The following is a 25,911-nucleotide window of genomic DNA, read 5'->3' as shown; positions in this document are numbered from 1 at the left end:
TGTCCCGAATACCTGTTTAGCATTCTCATCCAGAAAAATCCACAACGAAACAAATCACACACACTTTGAGTCACAAGTTTGAGTAACTTACTTTATCTTAAGCTACAAATTTGGTAGATCCATTAAAAAAAGCTCCCATCTGTTATTGATTTCCTCAACAGAATCCACCAAGGTTAGAAAGGAGGACATGTTACAAAATAGAGGCAGATGATGTAAACAGATTCACTGACACGTGGATCACGCGGGCAGAAAACATCTGCAGTATTTCGTACATTCAGAGCATTCGGCCTCCCTAAAACATCTGCCAAAACACCATCTCTCGGGGCCGGTTTGTACGTTTCTAGAAGCCGCAAAGGTCCTCTGCGGGCCATCCCATAATTTCTTGGCTGCTGATGGCGAAGCCATGCAACCTCTCGGCCACTAGATGGTGGACAGGAGGTCGGCAGCGCTCAGTGCAACAGCGCAGGGGCGCTTTTGACCTTGCAGGCGCGGAGAGTGGAAGGGGGACTGCTTTTAGTGAAAGTGTAAAGAAAAGAGAAGAAGCAGCAGGGTGGATGTAGATGTCTCTGAGTGCACAGCGTTTCACTTTCAGATGGAAGGTTGCAGGTCTGATAAGGAGAGGAAAGGCATGAGGAGATAGCAAACATTTGGGAGTCAAAGGGAAACAAGTGTGTGTGTGTGTGTGTGTGTGTGTGTGTGTGTGTGTCAGAGAGAGAGAGAGAGAGGGAGAGAGAGGGAGAGGGAGGGAAGGCGAGAGAGCACAGATTTGAGCAGGAGGCAGTGAAGCAGGGGACAGGGCAGGGAGTGAAGGGGGGTCCGAGGGGGCAGAGGGAGTGGTTAGCCCTTGGTGACTGCCTGTATATAGAGGAAGACAGAGTCTGACAGAGCAGATCCTGTGAGAGAGTGAGAGACAGAGGCAAAGGCAGGACTGACCTTTTACCCGAACCTCGTCTACCTGTGAATGACTTCCTGAGCGACACTTCGGCAACGCTCTGTGGCTTTCTGTTGGATTATAAAAACCAGGATTTCTCCCTCTTAACTCAAGGTAACAACAGGTTTATCTCTTTTTTTTTTGTCTGCTCTCTTCACTCTTCTTACAGCAGCCCTCATGTTACTAAGCCAGGCAGGTGCAGGCTGGAGGTCACAGCCTGATCTCATGTTACCCAAAATACCCTTCTGATTTATGGAAAATCTCTTGCTCATCATCGTTTCTCTGAGATTTAGAGCTGATTCCTCTGCGCTTTTATTCAGCCTGAGCCACAGGATCTGAAGTTACAGTCGAGTCGATACTGTTGCAGCATATTTACCTTCTGGGTGTGGGATTGTTGAACACAGCATTCAAGATGTTGAGAATATGAGAATATGAGATATGAGTTCCAGAATATGAGTGTGAGGTTATCGAGTTCAGTGAGCTTTTTTTTTTTTTTTTTTTGGCTGATCCTCCTGAGAAAATTTCTCAACCCATCACTCACCTGTAGTGGAGCAGGTCTCATTAGACACCTGCACAGTATTATAACCGTCCTCTGTTTGCCACCACCTTGATGTTGTGCAAGTTTAATAATTAGAGCTGGACAGATAAGTGCCCGTGAACATGTGTCACGAAAAGGGTGTTTGTGTGTGTGAATTATCTGGCGGGTGGTGCAGCGATATCTCAAAGTTCAGCTGTGCAAAGGAAAGTTAAAGAGTGTGGTCACGAGACATGTGTAAGGAGGAAATATTAAAAGTTTGTAAAAGTGATTAAAAAAAAAACATATTTTCACTCTTGCCGCCATAAAGTAAGAGATTAGATTTTTAGTTGTCCGTGTTTTGAGATGTCTGTCTGTGATGATTCTGCCTCCACCCCCAATATAATGTAATATAATCTGAACAATCTGCAACCTGCTGTTAAAAGTCTGTATGGAGACAGTTTCTTCAGTAGGAAACGGTTTCAAAGTGTTCACAATAAGTGGAAATGCATGACAATTGCCTGCTTCTCATAGCTGACATCAATAAGATAATCAATCATTTCATATTTTTTCTTATTTAATTACTTGAAGAATTTAATAACATCAAGTTTATGTGAGCTCCTTCTTCTTTTATTGTCGGATCACATTGCCCAGCCCTAAAGTTGCGTACTGCCAACTTTTGTAATAAAATTAACTTGGCTTCATATTACCATTACGAATTAATACCAATTTACTGGCAAGAATACCGCCAATATGATAAATAGCCTACAACATAAATATTCCAAATTTGGTCCGATGTATAGTGTACATCCCTAACAATAAGGTCCGCGCATTATCAAGACTGACTTGAACACTGTTTTTGGAAGGAGGTGTAGAGACAGATATATCGAAACCTCAGCAAACAAACAAAACGTAATTAGAGTTTACTGAGATCAAGCAGGTTTATGTCGTGAACACGGTCCTGCAGCTGTGGTGAGGGCATTGTAGTTCTTCAGCTTCGGCTGTGCTGTAACTTGTATCTCCATTATGTCTGTGTGTGTGTGTGCGCGTGTGTGTGGTTTGCCCGTGCTCAGGGTTCATCTGTCCTCCTGTGTCTCCAGTGTGGGATCAGTAGCTCGGCTACAGCTGTCCGCAGCACTGAGGAGCCATATGGCTGCTTCTCTGACAATACAACGCTCCAAAAGGAGCTGAGGCATCATTGTATGATGTCATGAAAGCCACGCTCCAGCAACTATTGCTTTGCATCTCGTTCTGATCTTTGTTCAGCTCGTTTTGTTGATATGAGAATCATGAGCTGAGAAAAAAAACAAAAAACAATATTGTCTCGCTTTAGCTGAGAAGTGCACAAAAATAATCACTTTCCTATATAGTCACTTCCTGGAGATATTTGAAAAAGATTTATCAACAAGAACTACGTAGCTCTGTATGGGGAAGTTATTGATTGAGGTATTGTCTGCACTTGTGGGGTTTTTTTTTTTTTGGCAGTTTGACCTGCAGGCCTCAGCAGCTCATTGAGCAGACGGGTGGGTGTTTTTTATTGCTCCGCTGCACAGAGTCTGCCACAACAGAACACTTGTGTAAAGGAGGTGACCTGCCCATCCCATGCTGCCATATGCCGGCGTTAGTGTGTGTGTGGTGTGTGTGCGTTTCCGACTAAAGGCACAGTCATGCAGAAAACAGCGCAGCAAAGATCTTTTCCGGAGCCCCGCTTTATGTGCAGAGTTTCCATTGTCCTACGGGATCTGATTGGTTAATTAATTATGCTATTTACGTAAGCAGCGTGCCAAACCCCCCGTCTTTGTGCAGCCCCACACATACTCAATCATCCAGAAATCTGAGACCGGTCCGCACACACGCACATTTGCACAAATATGCATACATATGGGTGATTGTAGAGTTGTGGATCGCTAAGTCAGGTCTCTGAAGGTGTTTGACATGCTTCTACACGTACCAAAGAACAAAGAGAGTGACAATTAAAACCAATGGATCAATCACCAGAATAAATGTTGGCAATATAGATTTCTGCAAAGCATCATGGTGAAAGTTTGCATTTCTTTATGTGGCAACTCTCAGTTTTTTCAGGTTCATTGTTGAGTTTTATGTTACGTTGTGAAAGTTCTGCAGTTAAGTCTAGACACAAAAACAGCTTGGATAGTGTCAGACGAAGGTCATGTTTTGGATGAAAAATTTAACTTTTGATTGCCACAAACATTGCCGGAAATGCGCCAACGTGTTGTTTAAAATATCCAGCAGTTTCGCACTGTGATGTGAAACTACTGTAAAGTGTAGTCTTGAACAGTGGTGTCTGGCTTCACAGCCTTCTCCCTGAGCTGTAAAGCTGCACCCATCCTCCCCAACGCCTGACTTAAAAAATTCAGCTCGTGCAAACATGCTACGTACGACACATCCAAATTTGAAAGTATTGTGCAACGTAAACTTTAATTTAATCAAGCGTAATCCAATTTCAAACGCATTACATCTGCATCACTCCACATACCAGCCATCAAGGTCCTTGCATCATACTCTGAGAAAAAAAGATTAAAAATTGCAATGTAGAGAGAAAGACAGTGAGACAAAATTCCTGAATCCATGCTTTATCCCCATTAGCCAAAAGCTAACTGAGACCCATTCTGCATCCAGTCTTAGTGAAAATCCATCCAGTAGTTTTTTCGGCAAACAAAAAAAGTTGTTCATGGGTGAAAACATAACCTCACTGGCAGAAGTGAAAAATGTACCACATCCCATATACAAAGTCAGAGACCAGGCAGCACAAATGGTGGAAGGTTCCTTTAAAACATTTTTAATTCCTTAAATCACTCAGAGTGTAGATTTTCCTTAATTACTCCCATGTATCTTCTCACCAGCTACAGTGAGTACATATGTGATCACTTGAGTTCCTGTGTACAACAGACGTTTGCTGTGTGTCCATGGCTTCCCTCTGCCTGCCCTGTCATCGTGCATCAGTGTGGCGTCAAGATAAACTTCAGCGTCTCTGAGGCCCATTAATACTGGACGTGTCTGTTCAGCCAGACAATTTCCCGGAGTGTGACAGATAAGCTTTGACAGTAGGACATTACTTTATTTCCGTGACTGAGATAACATGCTAATCTCAGATGATAACGTATAACTCAATGTTATACGTTGACGGTTCCTTCTTAGATGACGTAAAATGTGAATCTCGACCTGATGACGGCGCAGCTGGTTGTATCTGTCGCTGCAATGCAAACAGAGCTGCGTTAGTGAAAATAAGGGACTAATTATAGGCACTCGTGAGGCGGAAATATAGTAAAATGTGCGTCACGTAGACTGTAGCTGACGACCTCTCACCCTCAGACCTGAAGTGACCCCATCATACATTATTCAACAATGTGTGTTTCTCCCATTGCCCACTCATTTCCATCACTGTCTTCTGTTTGTCTTGGATGCTCAAAAGGAAAGTTGGAAAAAAAAAAAAAAGGCAGATGATCTCCGAGGATCATGTGGGTTTCTATTTGGAACATTTGCTGGCAGCTCTGTTTAAATGTATCTTTTGTGTGTGTGTGTGTGCGTGTACCGTGTGGGTGGATGGGTGCGTGTGTGCTACTGAATGCACATGCATCGATGTGTACGCGAATTACCCGGCAGGATAATGTGTTGGCAGCAGTCATGCCCCAATTATGCCGCTCACAGTGTGACCTCTTCACCTCTCTTCCTGTCAAGTGTGAAGGGAGCCACGGGCCAACTTTCACTCCGACACATAAGTGTGCGGTGCATGAATAAAGGGTGGGTTACATAGCGTGGTGTTTACCTAAACATCTTGCACCCTTTTTCCTGTCTCCTTCCTTTTAAGTAGGTTCATCATGAAGCTCCTGCTGTTGACAGCGGCGGTGCTGCTCCTGGTGGTGGGAGAGGGCGCAGCAGAGAGAATCCTGTCTAGAAGGACCAAGAGGGAGCTTGCCAGCCCGCTCCACGTCGGCGGCATCAGGGATCCGTACGGCTCCTACTGCCAGAGGAGAGGAGGCTGCTGCCCAGGCAGAGACGACCTGTGCACGGTTCCCTACCTGGACACCATCTGCTACTGCGACCTGTTCTGCAACCGCACTGTCTCCGACTGCTGCCCCGACTTCTGGGGTCACTGTCTAGGCGTGCAGCCACCTTTTATTGGTAAGGAAGGGTGGATGTGTTTCAGAGAGTCTTGCAGGAGTGTGTGTGTGTGTGTGTGTGTGTGTGTGTGTGTGTGTGGGCCTGTCCTAGTTAGTTAAGCCAGGCCAGAGAGCAGTCCAGAACCCCACTGACAGACTCAAATATAACTGAGGCTAGTTGTCACTGAGCTTGTGGTGTTTACAGCACCAAAAAATATATATATTTGAAAAACTCAGCAGCAATGTTTCTTTCCAGAAATCATGAGCAGTTTACGCAAGAAAATCAACAGGCCTTGTTGTTAGAAGTTTCATGTAGGAGCTGTGCATCTACTCATTGATGACAGGCTCTTGCTCGTGACAGTGCTGGAAGCGAACGTTAAGGGCGTCCTCCTCGGCTGAGCTTAGCTACTTGAATTATCTACTGTAGTCTCCCGCATATGAGTGGACGCATGACAAAATTGGTACTGCGTGAATTCCCTCACAACCATTCAAGTGGAGTTTCTTGAGAAAACCAGGTAGGGCTTTCACAATATCAGATTTTCCCTCCATGATTCATTTATCATAATGACAATATTATTGTTATATCTATATTAATTTGAAAAAAGAAATTGCTATCAGTCAAATTCATCTCCAACCCTGCGTGTTCTGACCTGACCTCAAATAAAACACACTCAGAATACAGTGTACGGAGGTGGAGAGGGAGATTCTTGAACCAAAACTGTACAATTACAATTGCACAATATTCAATATACAGTCTTCGGTTACGTCGTGATTTCAGGAAAGAGACATTGCTGTTGAGTTTCTCAGCTGTATGTTTTTCAGGCGCTTTGAGCACCGTGCCATCTAGCTCCATTGTCTCTATGGCTGAGAGCCAAAACTATGCAACACACACCAAAACAATCTACATGGACATATATGTATAGCTCTGCAGGTGTAACAGAAAAATATGTGAACTTCCCTCAGGTTCTCAAAATAATATATATATGTCAAACCCAAGGTGACGTTTACGTCAGGTGAACGTCATCGATTTTATCAATAAATCTCTGAAAGGAGGGTTAAAAAGTCAGACTATCCTTGCTTCATTAAAAATAAATATACCTTATACCCTCCTCCTGTTCTGACCCTTTCTCCTCCCCTCATCATTTTTTTTTTATAGTCCCAAGAAGATAAGTTAAGATCAGCTAATTTCCCCCCCAACTATCATTTGCCTGACTTTGGACTACCCACACACTCACAGCACAATGCTCTCTCTCTCTCTCTCTCTCTCTCTCTCTCTCTCTCTCTCTCTCTCTCTCTCTCGATCTCTCGCGGCGGAGGTGTAAAAATGTGCCAGTGACAGCAGAGGCCTACCTGAGAACAGAACAGTGCAGGGGAACAGTGGGCTTCTTATTAACCCAGACAGAGGGAGGAGGGTGGACGGAGGGATGAATGGAGGTCAGGAGCAAGAATGCGGGCTATGTGGAGGGCGGGAGGGAAGGAGAGGCAGACGACCGGCATGTGGGGGTGGGGGTGGGGGGGTTGGGCGGTACAGGTATGTTTTAGAGGGATCACGAGGTGGGACACGCTGTCCGCCACACAGTCAGGAGGAGGGAAACTGCGCTGCTTTAAAAGGAAGGAGATGACAGGTTTTTTTTACAATAGGTCCTTTTCTTCTTATCGCTGCCCCACAGCCGCTGATTGTTGTAGTCCATAACTCAATATTTAATGCTTCCGCCAGCTGCACTTCTCTCATTATGCTGTCAAAGTTAGTGTGAACGGTTTTCTAATATGCACAGAAGAAAATAAAGTGTCGCCCAAGCCATGTACTCTCCGTCAACTTGCGACTTGTCAGACAGTAACAGAGTTGTGATAGACAGTGAGACAGCTGCGAGGTGGGAAGATGGGTATCATCAGGCTTCCGTCATAAATCACCTTATCAGCTCTGGGCCTCACTCCAGAGGCCGGGAAACCTCCGCGCGCTGTGGACTGTCAGCCAGCTCATGCCCTAAATTCCATATGAAATTCACCCTGGCAGCACCTACCACTGTAAATCAGCCTGTAGATAAACCTCGCTGCGAGTCTGTCACCGTGGCAATAAAGGTTTCACAATCTGTGAGTAAGCAGGGTTCAAACTTCAAGTGTCGGATCCATTTAGAGGGAACACTAGCGCTAACCATTTCTGTGGTTTGAGACGTTGCTGAGTGGACGTTATCTCACTGCCACGGCTCACAAACATTAATAAATTGACTTGAATTAATGGACGGGCTACTTCTGGGGCCCCTTCTCTCAATCTCGGGAGCGTAAGCTGGTTAAAGCATGACGAGAGCCCAGGAAGCCTGGGAAGGCAGGAAAGAAGCTAACGCCACATTCCTACACTGGATTACTGAAGCTCAGAGCTCCTTAGACCTCACATATTCTGTGTGTACACTCACACACTCGCACACACCCGCACACACCGGGGGGAGTTACTGTTGGCACTTTGTATTTTGGTTGCGAGTGAAGGAATTCAACCAGAGTGGTTGTGGTATATTTAAGTGTGGGTGCTGTATATGCAAGTCTGCATCTGTGTGTCTGTATTTGGGGCTTTCTTTGAGATTAGTGGGAGGATCACTGTTGTTTAGCCACATCAAACCCACCTTTATTAAGCTGCCCCTCTTTGTCTCCTCTCAGGCACCTGTGAACGAAATGGAAACAAGTTCTTTACAGGGCAAACGTACAAAGAGAACTGCAATTTATGGTATGTAAACCCGTCTCTCTCCTATTTCTCTTCTAACCTCTTAAATCCCGCGCTTTCCCTTAAATGTCCCTTTAAGTAGCTTAGAGTTTGAAAAACATTTTCCCTCCTGTTTTCCACGAGTTCCCACACATCACATGAACTATGGTTGTTTACACTGACTGAAACACACAAGCGCATAACGCCATGTGTCCCATGTGTTTATGGATGCACCGTTCTGTATGTCTGGTGCATTACAAGTTCTCTGAAATTCAGGCTGAAGTGCAGAACTTGCCGTTCTTAAAACCTCTGGGAATCTGCACTGAAATGATCATTTTGTTGTGCCGGGTTACGAAACATGTTTGTGCACAGCATGTGTTTCTAATGATAAAGACACTGATGTCTGTGTGTAGGAATATACAGTTTTCATATCACATTTCTAGTGGAGATCTTCTAGTCCTCCTTGTACACACACACACACACACACACACACACACACACACACACACACACACTTGCTATCTCTCTGCCCATTATAGACCTTTGTTTCCCAAGTGATTACAACATGTGAGACCAGGACATGCTCAGGTGTAAACCACAGAATGAACGATGGCCGAGTTCCATTTAGCAGCTTCATGTCGGCTCGCTGTCAAGCTGTCACCTGAATAGAGCCGAGTCACTGTTAATCACGTTGGTAACGCCTGTGATGATGATGATCACTCTTTTCGCACAGACGCCAGTTCCGCTCTGTTGCTACCTCTCGGCTGCTGGCTGTGAGGCGGGACGACGATTTCCTTGCTCTGCCTTTGCACGTTTTATAGAAATCCACAGTTGAAACGATTTCCTGTTGAGCCTCTGAGCTTTATTGTCCTCTAAAGCACATAAATGAGGCTGTGTATTGTGATGTAGCCCAAATATTCTTGTTTTGACTCTTTGAATAGATCCTCTTGACACTGTTGTATTATTTTCTCTTGTTGACTGGTACTGACGGACAGATTTACAAACAGCTCTTCTCCTTGTGACCCTGAACACAGCATTTCAGATTGGCTCAGCGACCCTTTTTATCTCGTTAGCCTTTCACACCCTGATTCCATGTATCTGTTGTCATTTTTCTGCATGATAATGAAGGCAGTCAAGGAGACGTAAGGCAGTTCTTGGGAGTCTAGAGGAAGGAGACAGAGGTGTGTGTGTGTGTGTGTGTGTGTGTGTGTGTGTGTGTGTGTGTGTGGGCAGGAGGGGGGAATTCCTCACCTCTCCTTCACTTTGGCTTCACACACCTGTGTCAGTCGATGTTCCTCAACGACGCCATGTGCATGTGTGCGAACGTGCACAGTCCCACACAAATGTTGACCCAACATCCATTCGTGCGTCCATATTATATTTATTTTTCACGTGGCGAGGACAAGCTGTGGCTGTTTATCGCGACATGTCCAACCCAAACCCCGCTGACCCTCGCTGATCCCCCACATCCTCTGCTTTCAAGCCTCGCAGCTGTTCGGCTCCAGTAGCTGTGCTCTGTCAGTGTGATAAGGCCTGAAGTATGACTTTTAACAGGACAGCTCAATTAGGTTTGACCTCCAGGGCCGCGATGGGTGCCCAGATAGGCGAGGGTGGAAGCTAATAAATGGGGGGGCTGGCGCTTCTTTGTGTGCAGCGTGGTAAAAATAGCCTCCGGTCTACCATGTCAGCAGAAGGCAACGCTCATGTGCTAACTCCTCCCTTTCACCGGCAAAACAAAAGGGTCTTGCACACATATGCTCTCACATGGGTCTGTTAAGGCGATGCACATGGATCCTTGGAAATGCTGCGCCACATCTTTGGCGCGGAGGGATACACACACTCCCATTTCCTACTCCCACTCCCTCCTCTTATTCATTTCCCAAACGCGTATCCTCCCGAACTCCCGGGCTGCAGGGTGGAGGACACATCTCTGGGAGTCAACAGAGTCCCCCCTTTTTCTCTAATTAGCAACGGGTCGAGTCCCTGCGCGCTCTTATCTAACCCCCTGCACGTCTTGGCTAGTAAAAATAAGAAGTTGGACAGCCAAATATCACAGATTGGGTCAGTAAAAAAAAATCAGCTCTTTGACTTCAGTATCACAATCAGTATAAACTTTATCTTTCCCTCTAGAGCAGATTGTGTCGGTGCCAGACAGAAGCACAGCACAACTTGACTGAGCGTGAAGTATTGAAGCAATGTTTACTGATATGTGCGAGTGTGTGAAGATGTGCCGTGATACGTGCGGCGGTCTTTTGTTGCCGTTAATGGGATCTCCAGCTGAGGCCTTTTCCTCTCCGAGCTGTTGGCATCCTGATAACTCTTTATCTGCTCCGAGTTATCTGAAACATGGCGCCTCCTGCTTGCACACCGCCCCGAAAGCGGCAGCGATCTCCGCTTTGATTTGGCAGCCGCTCTGCTCTCTCTGATTGCGCTTCAGATGGGACGGCAGCCAGCGCCAGCTTGGAACGACTTTCTGAGTTGCCGTAGAGTTTCCCAGACGGTGGAGATATGCCTTATCTGAGCGCACACAAACACGGCTATGTTCCTCCCGAAGACACGCCTCGTGGCCCCCAGGTGTGTGTGTGTGTGTGTGTGTGTTTGCTTGCATGCACGTGTTAATGTGTTAAGTCTCAGAGGTGAAGAGTGTGTTTTTGTCTAAGAGGGAGTGTGACGAAGAATGTGAAATATGGCCTCCCACTGTCCTCGTATTTCATTCTCAGTCACACTCTGTCCCTCTGCCTCCATGGGTTGTCATTACTCCTGTCACTCTGCTGTGTGTGTGTGTGTATGTCCAGTTCTATGACTTTGTGGATTTACTGCTGTTTGTGACCCACGGGCACTGAGCTGCACATATGTATTCCTGCTTCCCTCCAATCACAGGCCTCACATGGTCCCACTGAGGGAGGCCGAGCAGACAGGCACTGGTCCAGACTCTGCTGGTGTGTGTGTGTGTGTGTGTGTGTGTGTGTGTGGGCGTGGGTGGGTGGGTGGATGTGTACACTGAACATTGTGTCTCAGAGACCCAGCAGGGAGGAGTGCACTTGGAGAGGTGATACACACTCTATAGGCGTCAGTGTGACAAAAGAGGAGCTCTTCATCATTGTGTGTTTGTGTTTAACGGGCAGGTTCTCCTCCCTGTAAACGTGATGTGAGACGTACAGTAGACTTTATGGCGGGAAGTCTACACACGCCCCACATTCTCTCTGTCTCGCCAACACGCAGCACAGTGTGATGGTCCCGAACTGTCCTCTGAACCTGTTGCTGTTACACACCGTGATATGTGGTGATTTAGTGAGTTTGTTTAACCAGGTAGAGGGGCCTGAGAGTAGAAACATTTGCCATCAGACAGCTGAGAAACCAAGAAAACACATACAAAGCTTTATTCTGTATTTTAGCATGAGACTTGTTTGTCATGCATTTATAGAGGTACTGAATCTAGTCCAGATCAGTCCATGTAGTCCACGTTAGGGTGCACTTTCTTGCCCAGAGTTAGAAGATCGATTACCCCTCTTATGTACGTCGCTTGAGCCAGCGGCCAGTTGTCTTAGCTTAGCACAAAGACCCCAAAAAAACACATCAACCTCTTTCACACTTTGTTTTTTTGTTGTAATTAAACAAACAAGATATAATGTGTTAATCAGTGAGCTTTAGAGGTGCTGTTGTTTCGCCTCCAACAGAGCCAGGCTAGCTGTTTCCTCCTGTTTCCAGTCAATGATGCTATGCTAAACTAACTGGTTGCTGGTGGTAGGTCCATATTTTATACCAACCATCTGTCTACAAGATATTTCAAGTGATCTGTCTACATAACAAATGTCTTTTTTGAATGTTTTGCTTATAATGCTTGTGTGCTTTGACTGGCAAAAAAACTGCAGGACTTTTTTATTTTGAAAAGTCCTCTCTTGATTTTGTTGGATTAGTACTTGAGTGTCTTTGAGAGGATCTTGGTACTTGTCCCATCGCTGATCTGGCTACACACACACACACACACACACACACACACACACACACACACACACACACGCGCGCCTTCACAGTGAGTCATCAGATAGTAACCGGTTCAAGTTATTTTTGAGCATCCCCAAAGTAAACATCGTCATCATCATTAATATCCTGTCCTCTTATCTCTCCTGTCATCTTCCTGACGTCTTCAGTCTCTCTGCTTCCTTCTGACTAAAAATGGATCTGTGTTCTGCAGCCTTAAAAGGCTGAATGTCTCCTTTAACCTCTCCCTCTATTCCTCGCCCCCTCGTTCCTTCTTTTTTCCAGTCACTGACATTCTTTCCTCTATTAATTTCTTATTTGGGAGTTTCACTGAGCTTGTGCATGTTTGTCTATCTCACCCGTGGTCGCTTTTCTATTTTAGCTGTTGGCTTGTGCATAAAATAAGGAAATCAAATGATTATGCGGTTACAGCAGCCAGTGCCTTTTAATGCGCTCATTTCTGTGTCCCCCACTTTCTGTCCCTCCCCTGCAGCACATGTGGGACCACTGGGCGATGGGAGTGCGAGCAGAACACCTGCCTGATGGAGCCTGACATCATCCAGGCCGTCAACAGAGGGAACTATGGGTAAGAAAACAAACACAGGAGCACAGAAACACATGCACAACAAGATACTGATCACACACAGTTATAAACACGTCCAATGTGTCGTTTTCTCCTCTTATCTCTCAGCTGGAGGGCAGCGAACTACAGTCAGTTCTACGGCATGACTCTTGACGAGGGGATTCGGTACCGCCTCGGCACGCAGAGACCCTCCAGGACGATTATGAACATGAATGAGATCCAGGTACAGAACAGTCTGCATCCTTGAAAATGATTTTTTGAGGTTAACGCAAGCACTCCAAAGAGAAAAAATCTGCGGGTGGCCCAGAAGTCAACCCAAGTCTTCATTCACGTGCCTTTGAGCCAGTCATTAGATCCCTGGTTTCCTCAGTGCTACTGTTTTGTGGCTGGACTTTGACCTTTGACCCTCGCTTTTAAAAAGGTGACTGGAGAGAACGTATTTCCATACAGGGGCAGGAGAAATATCGTGTTACTTATTGCTGGCGGGTGTAACTTCTGGGTTAACTCTGAGTTGACCCCCTTAAAATTCCAATTCAAAACTAATATTTAGTGCCACAGTGTCTCATACATCACTCATTATGTATAAGTTCCCAGTTATGTGACTGTATGACAGCTGTGTGGAAAAGTTTTTTTTTTTTTTTAAATAAGTGCAACATAACAACATGCTAAACATTCCAGATTTCCTCTGTGTCATTTTACATACAGAACATTTTTACAACATTCAGGCTGAAACGCTTAGGATTTGCATGATTTACAGGATTATTTATACTCATTATACCACTCACCTTTTGACTTCACGCTGGGTAAACTACTTCAACCCACGATGGTTAATCTGTAGTTTTCGGGGTTTAAATTTCAATATAAAGATATAGCAGGTAACATTTCCAGACAAAGATGTCTATAAACAACTAAACTCTTGTTATATATTATTTTGAGTTGTGTATTACATTGTGCTTAAGGTAAACCTAGAGAATTAAGAGCCAAATCCAAAAAACAATAGTGCATTTAATTTGGTTGCCTGCAGCTATAACTTCATCTGCAACAGTTGTTAAACTATAAAGACAACGACTCCCATGATCCCATGCTTCTTCATGACTTCGAACTAGCCCTTTTCTTTTCATTGTATGATTGAAACCATGCCAGTGGTAGAAATTACATACTCTAGGCAACATTTAAAGAGTCCATAATTAAGTAAAGATAACCACTGACCTTGATTGAAATATAGTGTATGTACAGGAAACCACTCAGAAATCACATTGTGCGCAGGACTGTGGGTCTGTTGGAGAGAAACGCTGAGAGCAGGAAGTTTTAGCGACAGGTGAGAATGCAGAGACAAAGTAACTGTCAGGGTTTTGTTGAGGTTTTTCCACCTCTTTAAATGCTCCTGCATGTGAGGTTTAGCTATATGCAGGTTCAAAACTCACTACAACAAGGGAGCGCTGATCAAAACGTCTTCCGCTTAATCATCGTGGCTTGTACGGCCGCGCGTGTGTCTGCGTCGCCGTCTAGAGCGCCATCCCGCCCTGATCCGCTCAGCCTTTGTTTATATTCTACCCAGACAGATTACATAAGACGGAACCAAAACATTGGATGGAGAAGATGGAGGGAGGGACGGCTGCCTGGAGAATAAAGAGCAAACCTTCCATCCATCCCTCCGTCCATCCGTCCAGTCTCACTCCCCCCAGCATTCCACCACTTCTTCCAACCCCAAAAAAGACCCTCGCAGCCCGCCCCCCTTCCGCCGGCAGCGTGTCCCTACCTGTGCCAGGAACCGGAGCCTCGCTGCCCATTCATAAATCTCTCTCTCCCCTTTTTTCCTGTCTGTCGGCGGACTCCTGTGTATGGGATGGAAAAATTGGGATTCCATAAATGAATTTGTTACACAACGCGTTACTCAGTCTGCAGCCATTCTTTCCCCCCTATTTTATCACGCCTTCAGGTCAGCCGTTTCAGGTGTCTGCGCCTTTGCACTTTGACCCTCCACAGCTACTAATCTCTGACCAGAAGCACATTCCTTAGTTATGTATCAGGTGGCTGTTTGCGCTCCGAATGCCTCACAATTAGTCGGAGGAATGCAGCGAGGGAAGCTCGGCGGTACAGAGGTGCTTTTCTCTGTTATCACACATAACTGGGAGATTAGGAGAGCATCCAACCAGGAGCACAGACTAATAGATGGAGTATGTTTGGCATCTGAGAAGCACCTGAGAGTGAATGTTTGCACCCTATCGCATCCTGGTTTCGGATATCTTGAATAGAGATTGATGCCGTGGTGAGAGTTCAGTTGGTTCACATGACGCGTTCGATTTCACACTGATGCAAGCGAATGGCCTCACGGTTTCACGGAGACGAGCGGGATCAAAGGTTCCTGTCTGTTCTACGGCGTCAGAGATTGACACTGGGCCAAATGGTCCTAATCGCCTGTGAATAAGTTCTAAGTCCTTCTACTGGAGGGTTTATTAGTCGACTTACGTAACCTGCCGGCGATCCAGACTTTTCAAACAAAGCCGTCCACAAGTATTCTAATTGTGTGTTGTTCTTTCAGAGAAACAATTGATCTGAGGGTCCACATTGAAATAAGTTGTTCAAGATCTGACTTTCCCACATAATGAAATATGTAATGGTTTTCTCGATGATTGACTTTACTGTTTCTGGCCTGTAACAGCCGCCTCTCAATCTTTCCCCTGTCTCGGTCAGATGAACATGGATCCTCAGAGTGATCGCCTGCCTCTCTACTTCAACTCAGCAGAGAAGTGGCCCGGAAAGATTCACGAGCCACTGGACCAGGGCAACTGCGCCGCATCCTGGGCGTTCTCCACTGCAGGTATAGGGCAGAAACGGAAATAGATGGAGAAAACGCAAATGAGACGCAGGGTTCAGGGGTCAGGTCAACGCTGCAGGGTTGTTTCCAGTACTTATGATGACTTCCTTCAGGTTCTGCGGTTGAAATGAGTCGTCTTAACTGTGCAGATATTTATCATTCAGCAAGTCCATTGATTGAATTCAACAGAAATCAAGTGGCATCTATTTTGAAAAGGTTTTTGACATGACATTTACTTAATCTCGCCTTTCCCCTTCACCAGCTGTGGCATCAGACAGAATCTCCATCCAGTCAATGGGTCACATGACTCCTCAGCTGTCCCCCCAAAATCTCATTTCCTGTGACACGCGCAACCAGGGAGGCTGCGCCGGGGGCCGCATCGACGGAGCCTGGTGGTACCTCCGCCGCAGAGGGTAAAGACTCGATCGCACATGAACTAAGTAAAACACAAAACAGTGTCTCGGCAGTTTCTTGATGACACCTTTTTGCCTCTCCCCTCGTTTCACAGAGTGGTCACGGAGGATTGCTATCCGTACCGACCCCCGCAGCAAACACCGGCCGAGGTGGGCCGCTGTATGATGCAGAGCCGCTCGATTGGCCGGGGGAAGAGGCAGGCCACGCAGCGCTGCCCCAACACGCACAACTACCAGAACGACATCTACCAGTCCACGCCGCCCTACAGGCTCTCATCCAATGTAAGCCAAAAACAAAAACACATAAACAGATGCATGCACACCCTATCCTCCATCGGTTCAACGCCTGACGAGCCAGCGTTATAAACAGTACCCAAAAATCATCCTTGAGTAACAGTAAAGATATCGTGCACGACACATTATCACATCTCCAGTAAACCCCTTTGATCAGCTCTCTGCACCTTTTTTAGGACTTCCTCGTGCTGCAGCAGACTGTAATCTCTCTCACGTGTCTATTACAGTATGTGTTTTTTGCACACTGTCCTCATGCATACCCGACTCCGCTGTGAATGAACATGGGAATGTACAGGATTAGGTGCTCGACGGCACTCTTCACTGACTCAGTGAAGGGTGGGAAGTTTTACTTTCACCTGCTGACTTTCACGGTCCAGGCAGTCGGATTCCGGTTGATATAACACAGGATTAAAATACACAGATTGTTTGTAGTTAGATTAGTTTGGATCAAAGTAAATTAGATGTGCAGGCCATTAACAGACTGCACTCGTCCAGTATCATCCAGAATAATACCTGGAATTTGATTTCTGTGTTTACCTGCTAATATCAAGTTACTCGACTCTCTTTGCATGTCATCTATTCATGCTTAGAGAGCTGAGTAAATCAGAATCAGTCGATATGAGATTGTAGAGAAACAACTGTGCAGTATCATGACAGACATTAGTGTAAATCATTCACGTGGTTAAAGGCACAATTGCAAATGACTGTGCAAGAAGTGTAGAGTTAATTTTGCAGTTTAAAAAATGGGATAATCTAATGTCTGCTCACCTCTGCCCGTTCTTATTAGCAAGCAGTATCATGTAGCATCCACTGAAACTGCTTCCAGAGGCCGTCTCTGCATGACTCCAGAGTCAACCACTGAGCTGCAGCCAATGTACGGCCTTTATCGGCCAGCATCCATCAATGCTAAATGACGGCGACTGCCTCTCAGAATCATTACAGCCTGTTGTTTCTGTCTCCCGACGGCCTGTGAAGTCAATAAGCCAAGCATTAAGGCCAGGCGGCCCTGCTGGACTCAATCTTGTTATCTGACTTTTAACAACCAGGGGGAGGGCTTGTTTTCATCCTCTCCATTTCACTGACATGTAATGAACTCTCTGTCCGTCTCTCTCGCTTCTGTTCCGTCTATCGTCTCTCCCAGGACAAGGAGATCATGAAGGAGATTATGGATAACGGCCCTGTGCAAGGTAAGGCAAACTTATTTTATGAACAAATGGCAATATTTTGCTCCCAAGTGATTGTTTAGTCCCAAAAATCTCCCAAGGGACGCGTAAATCCAACACACATGCACCTCGAAGCCTCGTGTAGGGTATCCGACCTCGGATGATGTCATGTTTGACCCTGTCATCCTGATGGTTTTGCCCCGGGGTTCAACTGTGACCTCAGTCACCTGGTCAGAAATGATGGGCCATTATGTCAGTGCGGTTGGAATGACCTTCCTTCACAAGCCCGCCGCACTGTCTGGTGCCCATCTGGACCATTGTCAAGTCCACTTGAATAGAGGACGTCACGTGTGTGTGTGTTTGTGTGTGCACGCGCGTGTGTGTGTGTGTGTTTTCACTAGGAGCCTGTGCCAGCCTCTTGTTTTATTGTTTAGCAGGAGAACCTATTGGCTTCATGTCAAGTTTCCTTTTTGAGTTCCCCTCTGACACAAAGGCATAGAGGTGTGTTTGTGTCTGTGTGTGTTTGAGGTTGGGGGGGGTGCACATAATGTTCTAGAGAATGATGGCGTCAGTGCAGGTACACCTCCTTTGGAGGGAATTTCTCAGCTGTACATCCGGAGAGTACTTCCCATTGAGCTAGAATAGGAAAGTCACGCCGAGTTCACAGCTGAGCTCGCACTGGCACACACACACACACACACACAGAGCTGCCCTGTCTGATGTCTGGGTGTGTGTGACTCATGGGAAAAATTTGAATTTTGTTTGGCGAAATTTGGATTAATCGGTGTTTGAATAAGATTTGTATCTCTCCATCACCATAATAGATTCTGCAGCCTTTGTGAAAGATGTGTGTGTGTGTGTGTGTGTGTGTGTATACGTGTTATGTCCGCCTACTAATTCTCCCCGCTTGTTTGTTCTTGCAGCTATTATGGAAGTCCACGAGGACTTCTTTGTCTACAAGAATGGGATCTACAAACACACTGACGCCAGCTTCACCAAGCCTCCACAGTACCGCAAACATGGCACACACTCCGTCAGGATCACCGGGTAAGTTCTTAATACGAAGCACCAGCTGAAGTTGTGTTTATTAATCGATTAATCTGGTGATTATTTTCAGGATGAATCAATTAAATGTTTGGCTCAGCCCAAAGTGATGTCTTTGGAATGCTTCTTTTGTCCAACCAACAATCCTAAACCCAAAGACTCTTCACTTACTATCATTTTCATTTCTGCTTGAAATATTTACTGAACTGACTAGTTGATTATCTAAATCGTTGGGATTTTTGGGTATTTCGCCCCAAATTCTGACCCAAACCGCTTATCTTTCTCCAGAATCGCCTCCCCTTACCTTTGAATTGTTTCAATAGTCTGTGATTAATCGACTTATAGTTGCAGCTCTATTGCAGAACAGTTCACATCAAGCCTTCTACCCCCTTTGTTTTGTGAGTCAGCAGCCTCTTAGTCACTGCGTGGACACAAGCAGAGCCTCTGTTTCCTTGCACGAACTTGATAAACCGCCCGGGTTTTGAGGTCGCTCCTTTTAATGTTGCACGAACTTGCGCTCGCATGTTAACTGAATGAGGCCTGGACAAAAAACCGTTCGTCCGGGTCTTACCGCGTCTGGTTTGACTGTTGCCACACGCTCCACAGATGCCGCTTCAGCAGAAAAAAAAGTGATTACAAAGACTGAATCGGGTTTTAATGGTTATCGGCCTCACCTGCACGTGTGTTTGCAAACATCTGAGAGTAAGAGTACGTGTGAGCAAGCCTCCCTCCCGGTCTGTTGCTCCTGGAGACACACCTTGTCTCCACTCTTCCGTCTACTCCAGACAAGGCCCCCCTCCCCCTTGCTCCACTATCTAGTAACTACGGCGACCACAAAAATGCAGGCGGGTAGACGGCTGACACACCTGGATTACCCAGCCCCCGCCCGCCCGCCAACCCACCCTTTGGCTCTCGTTGTTCCCCGTCCTCCACACTTTGCTTCTTTGCTCTGCGGTATCTCCATCATCGCCCCTCAGCTGACTTCCTCTCTTTTCTCCCCACAACACTCTTCTTATCATGTACTCATGTTCCTCAGACAGACAGTGGATGTTCCCTGCTGTTTTAATGTGTTGTTTGGAGGAGCAGGGAAGATGTTTTGACCTGTGGAAAAAGTCAGGAAAAAAAAAAAAACTCCTTTCCCCTTGTAAATATTTGCCTCGCTGCGAGTCATCCAGCTGGTTTTAAAGGGTACCTGTCATGGCAATGATACGTTTGCCGCTCTCTAGTCTCACTTTCCAAATTACAGAAATGAGCAGCTAGCTCGTAATGGGTCTATAATGGGGGAGCTAAGGAATGTGTTTTTGTGAGCATTTGACTGCATCTCAGTACCTCAGCGTCTGAGCTTGCCCCTGAACTTCAGCTCCTAGAGGATAATTAAAAACTCCAGTAGACGGGGGATCTCGGGCATCTATGCGATGAAAGCAGTCTCTCCGCTTTTATCTGATGGATGGAGACAAAACGCAGCCCACCTCTAAAACAGCTTCTCGTGTCGCTTTTCATGTACGCGTCTTGTATGTATGTTTTATGACATCATGCGGCGTGTATAGGCATGCGTGGTTAGCTTGAAGTTACATAAACGTCTGTTTTGAAATATGCTCTTGGAAAATCGTTGGATGCGTGTTCGTGCGCCGTCCTTAGGATAGTGAGGACGAGATGATGCTGAGGATGAAGATTCCCAGCCGCCCTGAACGCCCCATGCCGTTCGGCTCCTTCTACAGATGCCTGCTGGCCGAGTGGATGTGGACGTACCACCGACACAGGTTTAGGGACGGATGGGGCAAAAAGAGGAGGAGGAGGAGGAGGGTTGATGGGGTCGGGGGGTGGAGGGGCATAGTGTTTTGAGCTCCAACCTGCCAGCCACAGGCATCAGTGTGTTTACATAGGCCAAATCCCAGAGCGATGCGTCCCTTTAAGCCCGGTGCCTGGGAAAGTTTGTGGAAAGAGCATTGAGGTCCACTGTGGTGGAAAGGGCATTGTCTGGCCTGCTGATCCTGACCGCACCGGACAGAGAGAGGGGGATCAAACCTCGGAGGAGAGGTCAGGGGCGTTGGGGAAGGGCGGGGGCACATGGGCACAGCGGTATGCCCATCATTGTCCCCCAGTGAGCAAGTGAGCTGATTGGAGGCCAGATAAGAGATCAGCGGTGGTCCGATTCTGTCTGGCTCTGTCCATACCGATAAATATGCGGGCGGGCAGGCATGCATATGGGATCTCACACACACACACACACACACACACACACACACACACACACACACACATGCAGGTGTGTGTGTGCTTGTTAATGTTTGCAGTACGTTTCAGATTGTAGCTGTTTACGCAGCTGCTTTTAATGTGTCTGTGTGACGTCCGACTCCGGTCAGGGAACCACTGGGCTAATAAAGTCCCTCGCTGATAGGAGGTTGGCACTATCTACCAGTGTTGTGGTGCAGGGCTACTGAGTTGGCAGAGTCCGAGGCCAGCCACTCTATTTCCCAGCATTCCTTTCCCTTATAAAAGATAACAAGCGAGTGGGCACCGGGAGTCTCTTGGGAAACGAAAGGCCTGGAGTGCAAAAACAGGATGGGAATTGGCTTTGGGAGAATGTTTTGATCACGACGAGCAGAAACGGCCGGCGTCTAAAAAAGTTGGCAGCCAGCGAAGCTAAGACCAAAGTGCAAGGCATGGTGGGAATTTATGGGCGTTTGCCAAGGTTTCCTGAGAACAAAGCCGCTGCCGAGGGACGGGGGTAAAGATAGGCCTCTAAGTTCAGAGTCGCACTTGTATATTTGTGTGTTTTCCATCAGTAGTCCTGTTATCTGCCGTCTGCGCAGCGACTGGGTTGAGGTGGCGCTGACTTCCTCTTGAGCATTCCCTCTCCATCCTGTTTTAAGTCAGGAGAACAGAAATGGCAGAGGAAAAGGGAAATTCCGTGTTGTTTGGATTGGAATGATGTAGGAGTGCAACAGGCAGTGTCCAGCCATAAATACACTGTTTTCAGGATGTTGCTGAAGATGAAAGATTTTTTTTCCCCCCCCTACTTTTGAACGCTACATATACATGAAGAGTGACCGAGGCGAACACATTCCTGAGAATCAGACATGTTTATTGGAAAACATCCACTGTTATCCTTTAAGAATAGCAGCGCACCTCTGACACAGCTGATCTGGTGTGAGGATATCTTGTTGTCCTATTGTTTGGCCTTTCACTTGAATGCATTTTAAGTAAACCATCCTCTCTGTGTCCTGTGCCAGGTGGGGAGAGGAGAGAAACTTTGATGGGACATCAAAAAAATATTGGGTAAGTCCTTCAAAACTTCAGCCTTTGATTTTCGCCTCCCAAGACACACTGTTGAGCACTCCCTTTAAACTTTCTGATATATTTCTGAGTTTGTATTATGACCTCATTAATATTGCAAAGGTTAATAGCACTCTTTTAAATGAAAATCGTTCTGATCTTGCAGTAACTTTATCACTGTGCTTCGTTTTCAGATCGCTGCCAACTCCTGGGGAAAGAACTGGGGAGAGAACGGCTACTTCCGCATCGCCCGCGGGGAAAACGAGTGTGAGATTGAAACATTTGTGATCGGCGCTTGGGGCAGGATCACGATGGAGGACATGCACAACCATCACCACCACCATCGTCGCCGGCACATTTAGAGACAGATATTGAAAAGCCACTTGAGACATTTGTTTTGAATCCCACCTGTAGCTGAGGCGAAACACACCAAGAGTCTCAGAACTCACCCATCGAGCTGGCTTGGACAGCCACAAAATCAACCCCAGAGCCCCTGAACCCTCTCTTTTATATACCTTACTTTACTCTGAGGATCAATACAACCCCTCTTCTCCTCCATCTTCCCCCCTTTAGCCCTGTAACTCAAGGTTTGTGGCACCAAAAAAAAAACAAAGAAAAACTCATCTAAGCTAAAGCTCTTCTACATTGCACCTCAGGTACCTACTGATCCAAAGACCACACTTCCCAAACTCCTCAGTTTGATCTCTGGTGAAACATGTTCATGTCAAAGTTGGGTGATGACAGAAGGAAGAAGCTCAATCTGACCTTTTTTTTTTTTTTTTTTTTTTTTTAATCTTTTCTGTGCTTCTTTGTCAACATGAACCTTTAGTCTTCTCTAGCTCTAATACTTTCAGTCCAGACAGACTCGATTTCCAAGGGACAGCTCGCAAAAGCGGAAATCTGAGAGCCAGATTATCAGACATCAGACCCTGTCAGAGAGACACACCCAGACTAACCATGTAACATGATAATAGATCACAGATGACCTTAGCGACATTAACCTGTCAGCCATAACTACAGACTCACGGTTTGGCTCGTTCCCTCGGTTTTAGAGAGGACACTTGTTTAGAGGTAGTAGCTGCAGGCGGTAGAGTTTCTCACACATTCCAGTAAAAAAACGTAGAATCTGACGCTGGAAACGGTAGGAGGTTTGATGTGACGTTCACAAAAGTGTTACTTTTGAGGGGGATTTACAGCACCACTGACCATCACCGCCAATCAAAAGGACTCTTATAAGTCTGCTATTGGACATTTTAAATCAATTTAATGATGGGACAGGCTAAATATTGTTCATACTTCAATGCAATCGCCAGGAAAAAGTTGGTAATGGATGCCTCTGTAAACCATGGATATATTGAAACTTTCTTCATGTTCATTTTTCAATGTTATGTTGTCAGAACGAAAAGAAAAAAAAGTGACACTGTTTAGATACACAGACCTTCATCATGTTATTTTGCAAGTCAAAAGGAGAGACCATCTTAAATAGGCTGGTTGTTTCACACCTGGACCTACAAAGTCACGCTACTGACTGAAAATACAGATATATGTAACAACTTCATAGCACCGTGTGTCTACAATTAAAACATTAAACAATGTGTGACATCATATGTAGGAAAAGGTTTCATATGTATGTACAAATTTAGAAGGTCGTGATAAAACTACGACGACATATCCTCGGGATTCTTTCCCTAAGTACGAAAACTGTTTACGCATAGGCTATGAGGAAGCTAGTAAAGACAAAATACAGCATGAGGAAGACCATATCTCAAAAATACGATATAGCAAATCGGGACTCATGGAAATTACTTTTGGGTTGGGAAAAGATCGCGTTTTGGCATCCCATTAAAAAACACCCAGCACTTTCGTGCTTACAAATGTTGAAACACCGTCTTGAACGGTGGTGTCTGGCTTGGTAGCCGCCTCGGCAAGCCATCATGCCACCACCCATCTCTTCCTCCGCTTGATCTGAAAGTCATGTAGCCTGAATGTGACATGACACCTAATGTCGCAGTGCTGATGTGATATGTACAAAAATTAGCATATCCGCGGTTTGCAGAAATGTCCAATGTCAACATTTTGCGCTCTGAAAATGGCCGCCCCCTCTTCTGCATGTTCGCACTGGGAAGGACGGCGTCGCCGGACTAGATCAAACATGTATCATTTGGCCTAGGCAAAAGGTAACGCGAAGCATTTTCAGTCGCACTAGATGGAAAACGTCGCCATGAAAGCTGCCGTCTGTGACTCATTTGAAAAACTAATAAAACAGTGACGTGCTCGGAGTTTAAAAAAAGATTGTAACGCCTTAAAGAAACAGAGTTGTTCTGACCACTGCAAAAGAAAGTGTTTGTGTCGTAGCCTCCGTTAGCTCTGTTCCGCGTACAATGTTACAAATCTGAGCTAAAGATGTTATTTTTGTGTCGCGGCTATGTTTTTTTGAAGTTTTATTTCACAACATGTTTAAAGATGTACTGTACCGTAGTAACTTTCATAACACACTCACCACTCGGTTCGCTTTCCTGCTTCTGCTTCTGCATAGTTTGACCACAGCGAGGAGGATGACGACGGGGGGGGGTTAAACTGCTGTTAAAGTCCAGTTTGTGCTACAGTATTTGACTGCAGAGTCTTTTAAGTTGATGCATTTCATTTGTAACAAACATGCAAAGCCACTTCTAACCGACGGCGAAGTCGCACGCGTTGCAGATGAGCCGTGTTTGACTCCGTGGTCTTCTAGTTTATTTTTTTAAATGTTTTCTGCTGGAATACTTAATCTTAGCTCTGTGGTGTCTACACATCAGGCTGATTTTCAGACCTTCTCGAAAAGAGAACCACGATGTATTCCTACTACTTACCTTCAATTACATCCCGGCGCGCTTCAGCTGTATCTTCAAAAGGCTTTTCCGCTTCCATATCATCATGTCTTGTGGTCTGTAAGGTCCCTGCATCATCTCCTTTCAGGCCCGGATAGGCAGATAGACGCAAAAGCAGGAGGGAAGTGTCTGGTTGGACAGGCAATGTGCAGTGTGGTGGAGGAGATGTGGATAGATGGGGTTATCGCATTTTTTCTCACGCCGTGTGCTGCACCGCTGCTTTGCCGAAGTGAGCGAGGGGCAGGGAGCGACGGAGACGGAGGTCACGATGGTGGACGTGAGGCGCACAACAGGTTTACAATAAACGACGCCGAGGACAAAATGTGAAACTTTGCTCTTCGGCTCGAGGAGCGTTTCGTCTTCTGCTGGCATAAAGAAGGCGAGTCGTCTTACGCGTTTTCCTCTTTTCTGTGGGCACGTTGCTATAGCTCCTTTACAAGAGAGAAGAAGATCAATGGACAAAACCTCAGTTGCTAGACTGGTTTTTATGTCACTGCGTTGCGGCGCAGATTTAGTGATTTCATTACAAACTACTCCCGTTTTCCCCCCGGTGAAGATGGGAAGCCTTCAGTATTCATTTATAAAAGATATTTCATGACCTCCCTCCACAAAAGCGGCATTCATTTGAGATGTGTAAAGTCTGTTTACCTGTGTTACAAACAGGTCACAGACCGTATGAACAGCTGAGACGAGCAGAGGGAGTGCCAGAATCTGACCAAAGCTGGAAGCATTTGGCTTTCCATTGAGTAGAGATGTCTTATTGTTGATGTCCATTTATTGTTCTGACGTGAAGAAAAGCTCCCAAGCGTAAGCATTTTCAAGGGAACGTTCACCAACGACACGCGATTCTGATTATTTTCGCGTAATGGCAACACCCAAATCTACAGAAACTGATCTCACCTGCAGCCTCCCCTCCCTCTCCCCTCCCAGGAGCCGCAGCAGACATCCACTCAAAAGTTGTGTATTTTATGTAAAATGAACCACTCCATATTCACTGATGTGTAGACTTTATTTATGAAAGATGTGTAAATTATATACTATTATTCTTTGTTTTTTTTTTGTTTTTTTTTCCTGTGCAATGTTTTATTATCTCTCTGTCTCTTGTATTGTGTGCACCAAATTGCAATACCACATTAGTGTATACCCGTGCAGCACAATAAACTCTTTCCAAAAACGACACGGTGTCATTGTGAACACTTGCACCTGAAACACTG

The 25,911-nt window shown here is 45.8% G+C and overlaps 1 protein-coding gene across 3 annotated transcripts; it reads left to right on the top strand.

The window, feature by feature from the left end:
* The first annotated feature begins 832 nt into the window (after window positions 1–832).
* tinagl1 (tubulointerstitial nephritis antigen-like 1) lies at window positions 833–25,874 on the top strand. 3 transcript variants are annotated; one of them, XM_037093487.1, is made up of 12 exons: window positions 833–1,045; window positions 5,278–5,588; window positions 8,216–8,282; window positions 12,733–12,825; window positions 12,931–13,045; window positions 15,517–15,643; window positions 15,903–16,053; window positions 16,149–16,335; window positions 17,489–17,534; window positions 18,434–18,557; window positions 21,788–21,833; window positions 22,025–22,192. In XM_037093487.1, exons 2-12 carry the CDS (start codon window positions 5,285–5,287, stop codon window positions 22,190–22,192), a joined length of 1,428 nt encoding a protein of 475 aa, XP_036949382.1. In that variant the 5' UTR covers window positions 833–1,045; window positions 5,278–5,284. The 3 variants fall into 3 exon arrangements, with proteins under 3 accessions (XP_036949382.1, XP_036949380.1, XP_036949383.1); XM_037093485.1 differs by having other exon boundaries at window positions 5,275–5,588; XM_037093488.1 differs by lacking the exon at window positions 833–1,045 and having other exon boundaries at window positions 5,285–5,588; window positions 22,025–25,874.
* The last annotated feature ends 37 nt before the right edge of the window (window positions 25,875–25,911 follow it).

Source organism: Acanthopagrus latus, chromosome 3 (assembly GCF_904848185.1).
Source record: "Acanthopagrus latus isolate v.2019 chromosome 3, fAcaLat1.1, whole genome shotgun sequence".
Taxonomy (NCBI): domain Eukaryota; kingdom Metazoa; phylum Chordata; class Actinopteri; order Spariformes; family Sparidae; genus Acanthopagrus; species Acanthopagrus latus.
Note: the sequence above shows the minus strand (reverse complement) of the source record. Positions and strands in the feature narration are given on the sequence as shown.

Coding starts and splice junctions, on each gene's coding strand:
- tinagl1 (XM_037093488.1), top strand. CDS start 5,285: ATGAAGCTCCTGCTGTTGACAGCGGCGGTGCTGCTCCTGGTGGTGGGA. Junction 12,826..12,930: donor GTCAACAGAGGGAACTATGG/GTAAGAAAACAA, acceptor CTTATCTCTCAG/CTGGAGGGCAGCGAACTACA. Junction 17,535..18,433: donor GGATAACGGCCCTGTGCAAG/GTAAGGCAAACT, acceptor TTGTTCTTGCAG/CTATTATGGAAGTCCACGAG.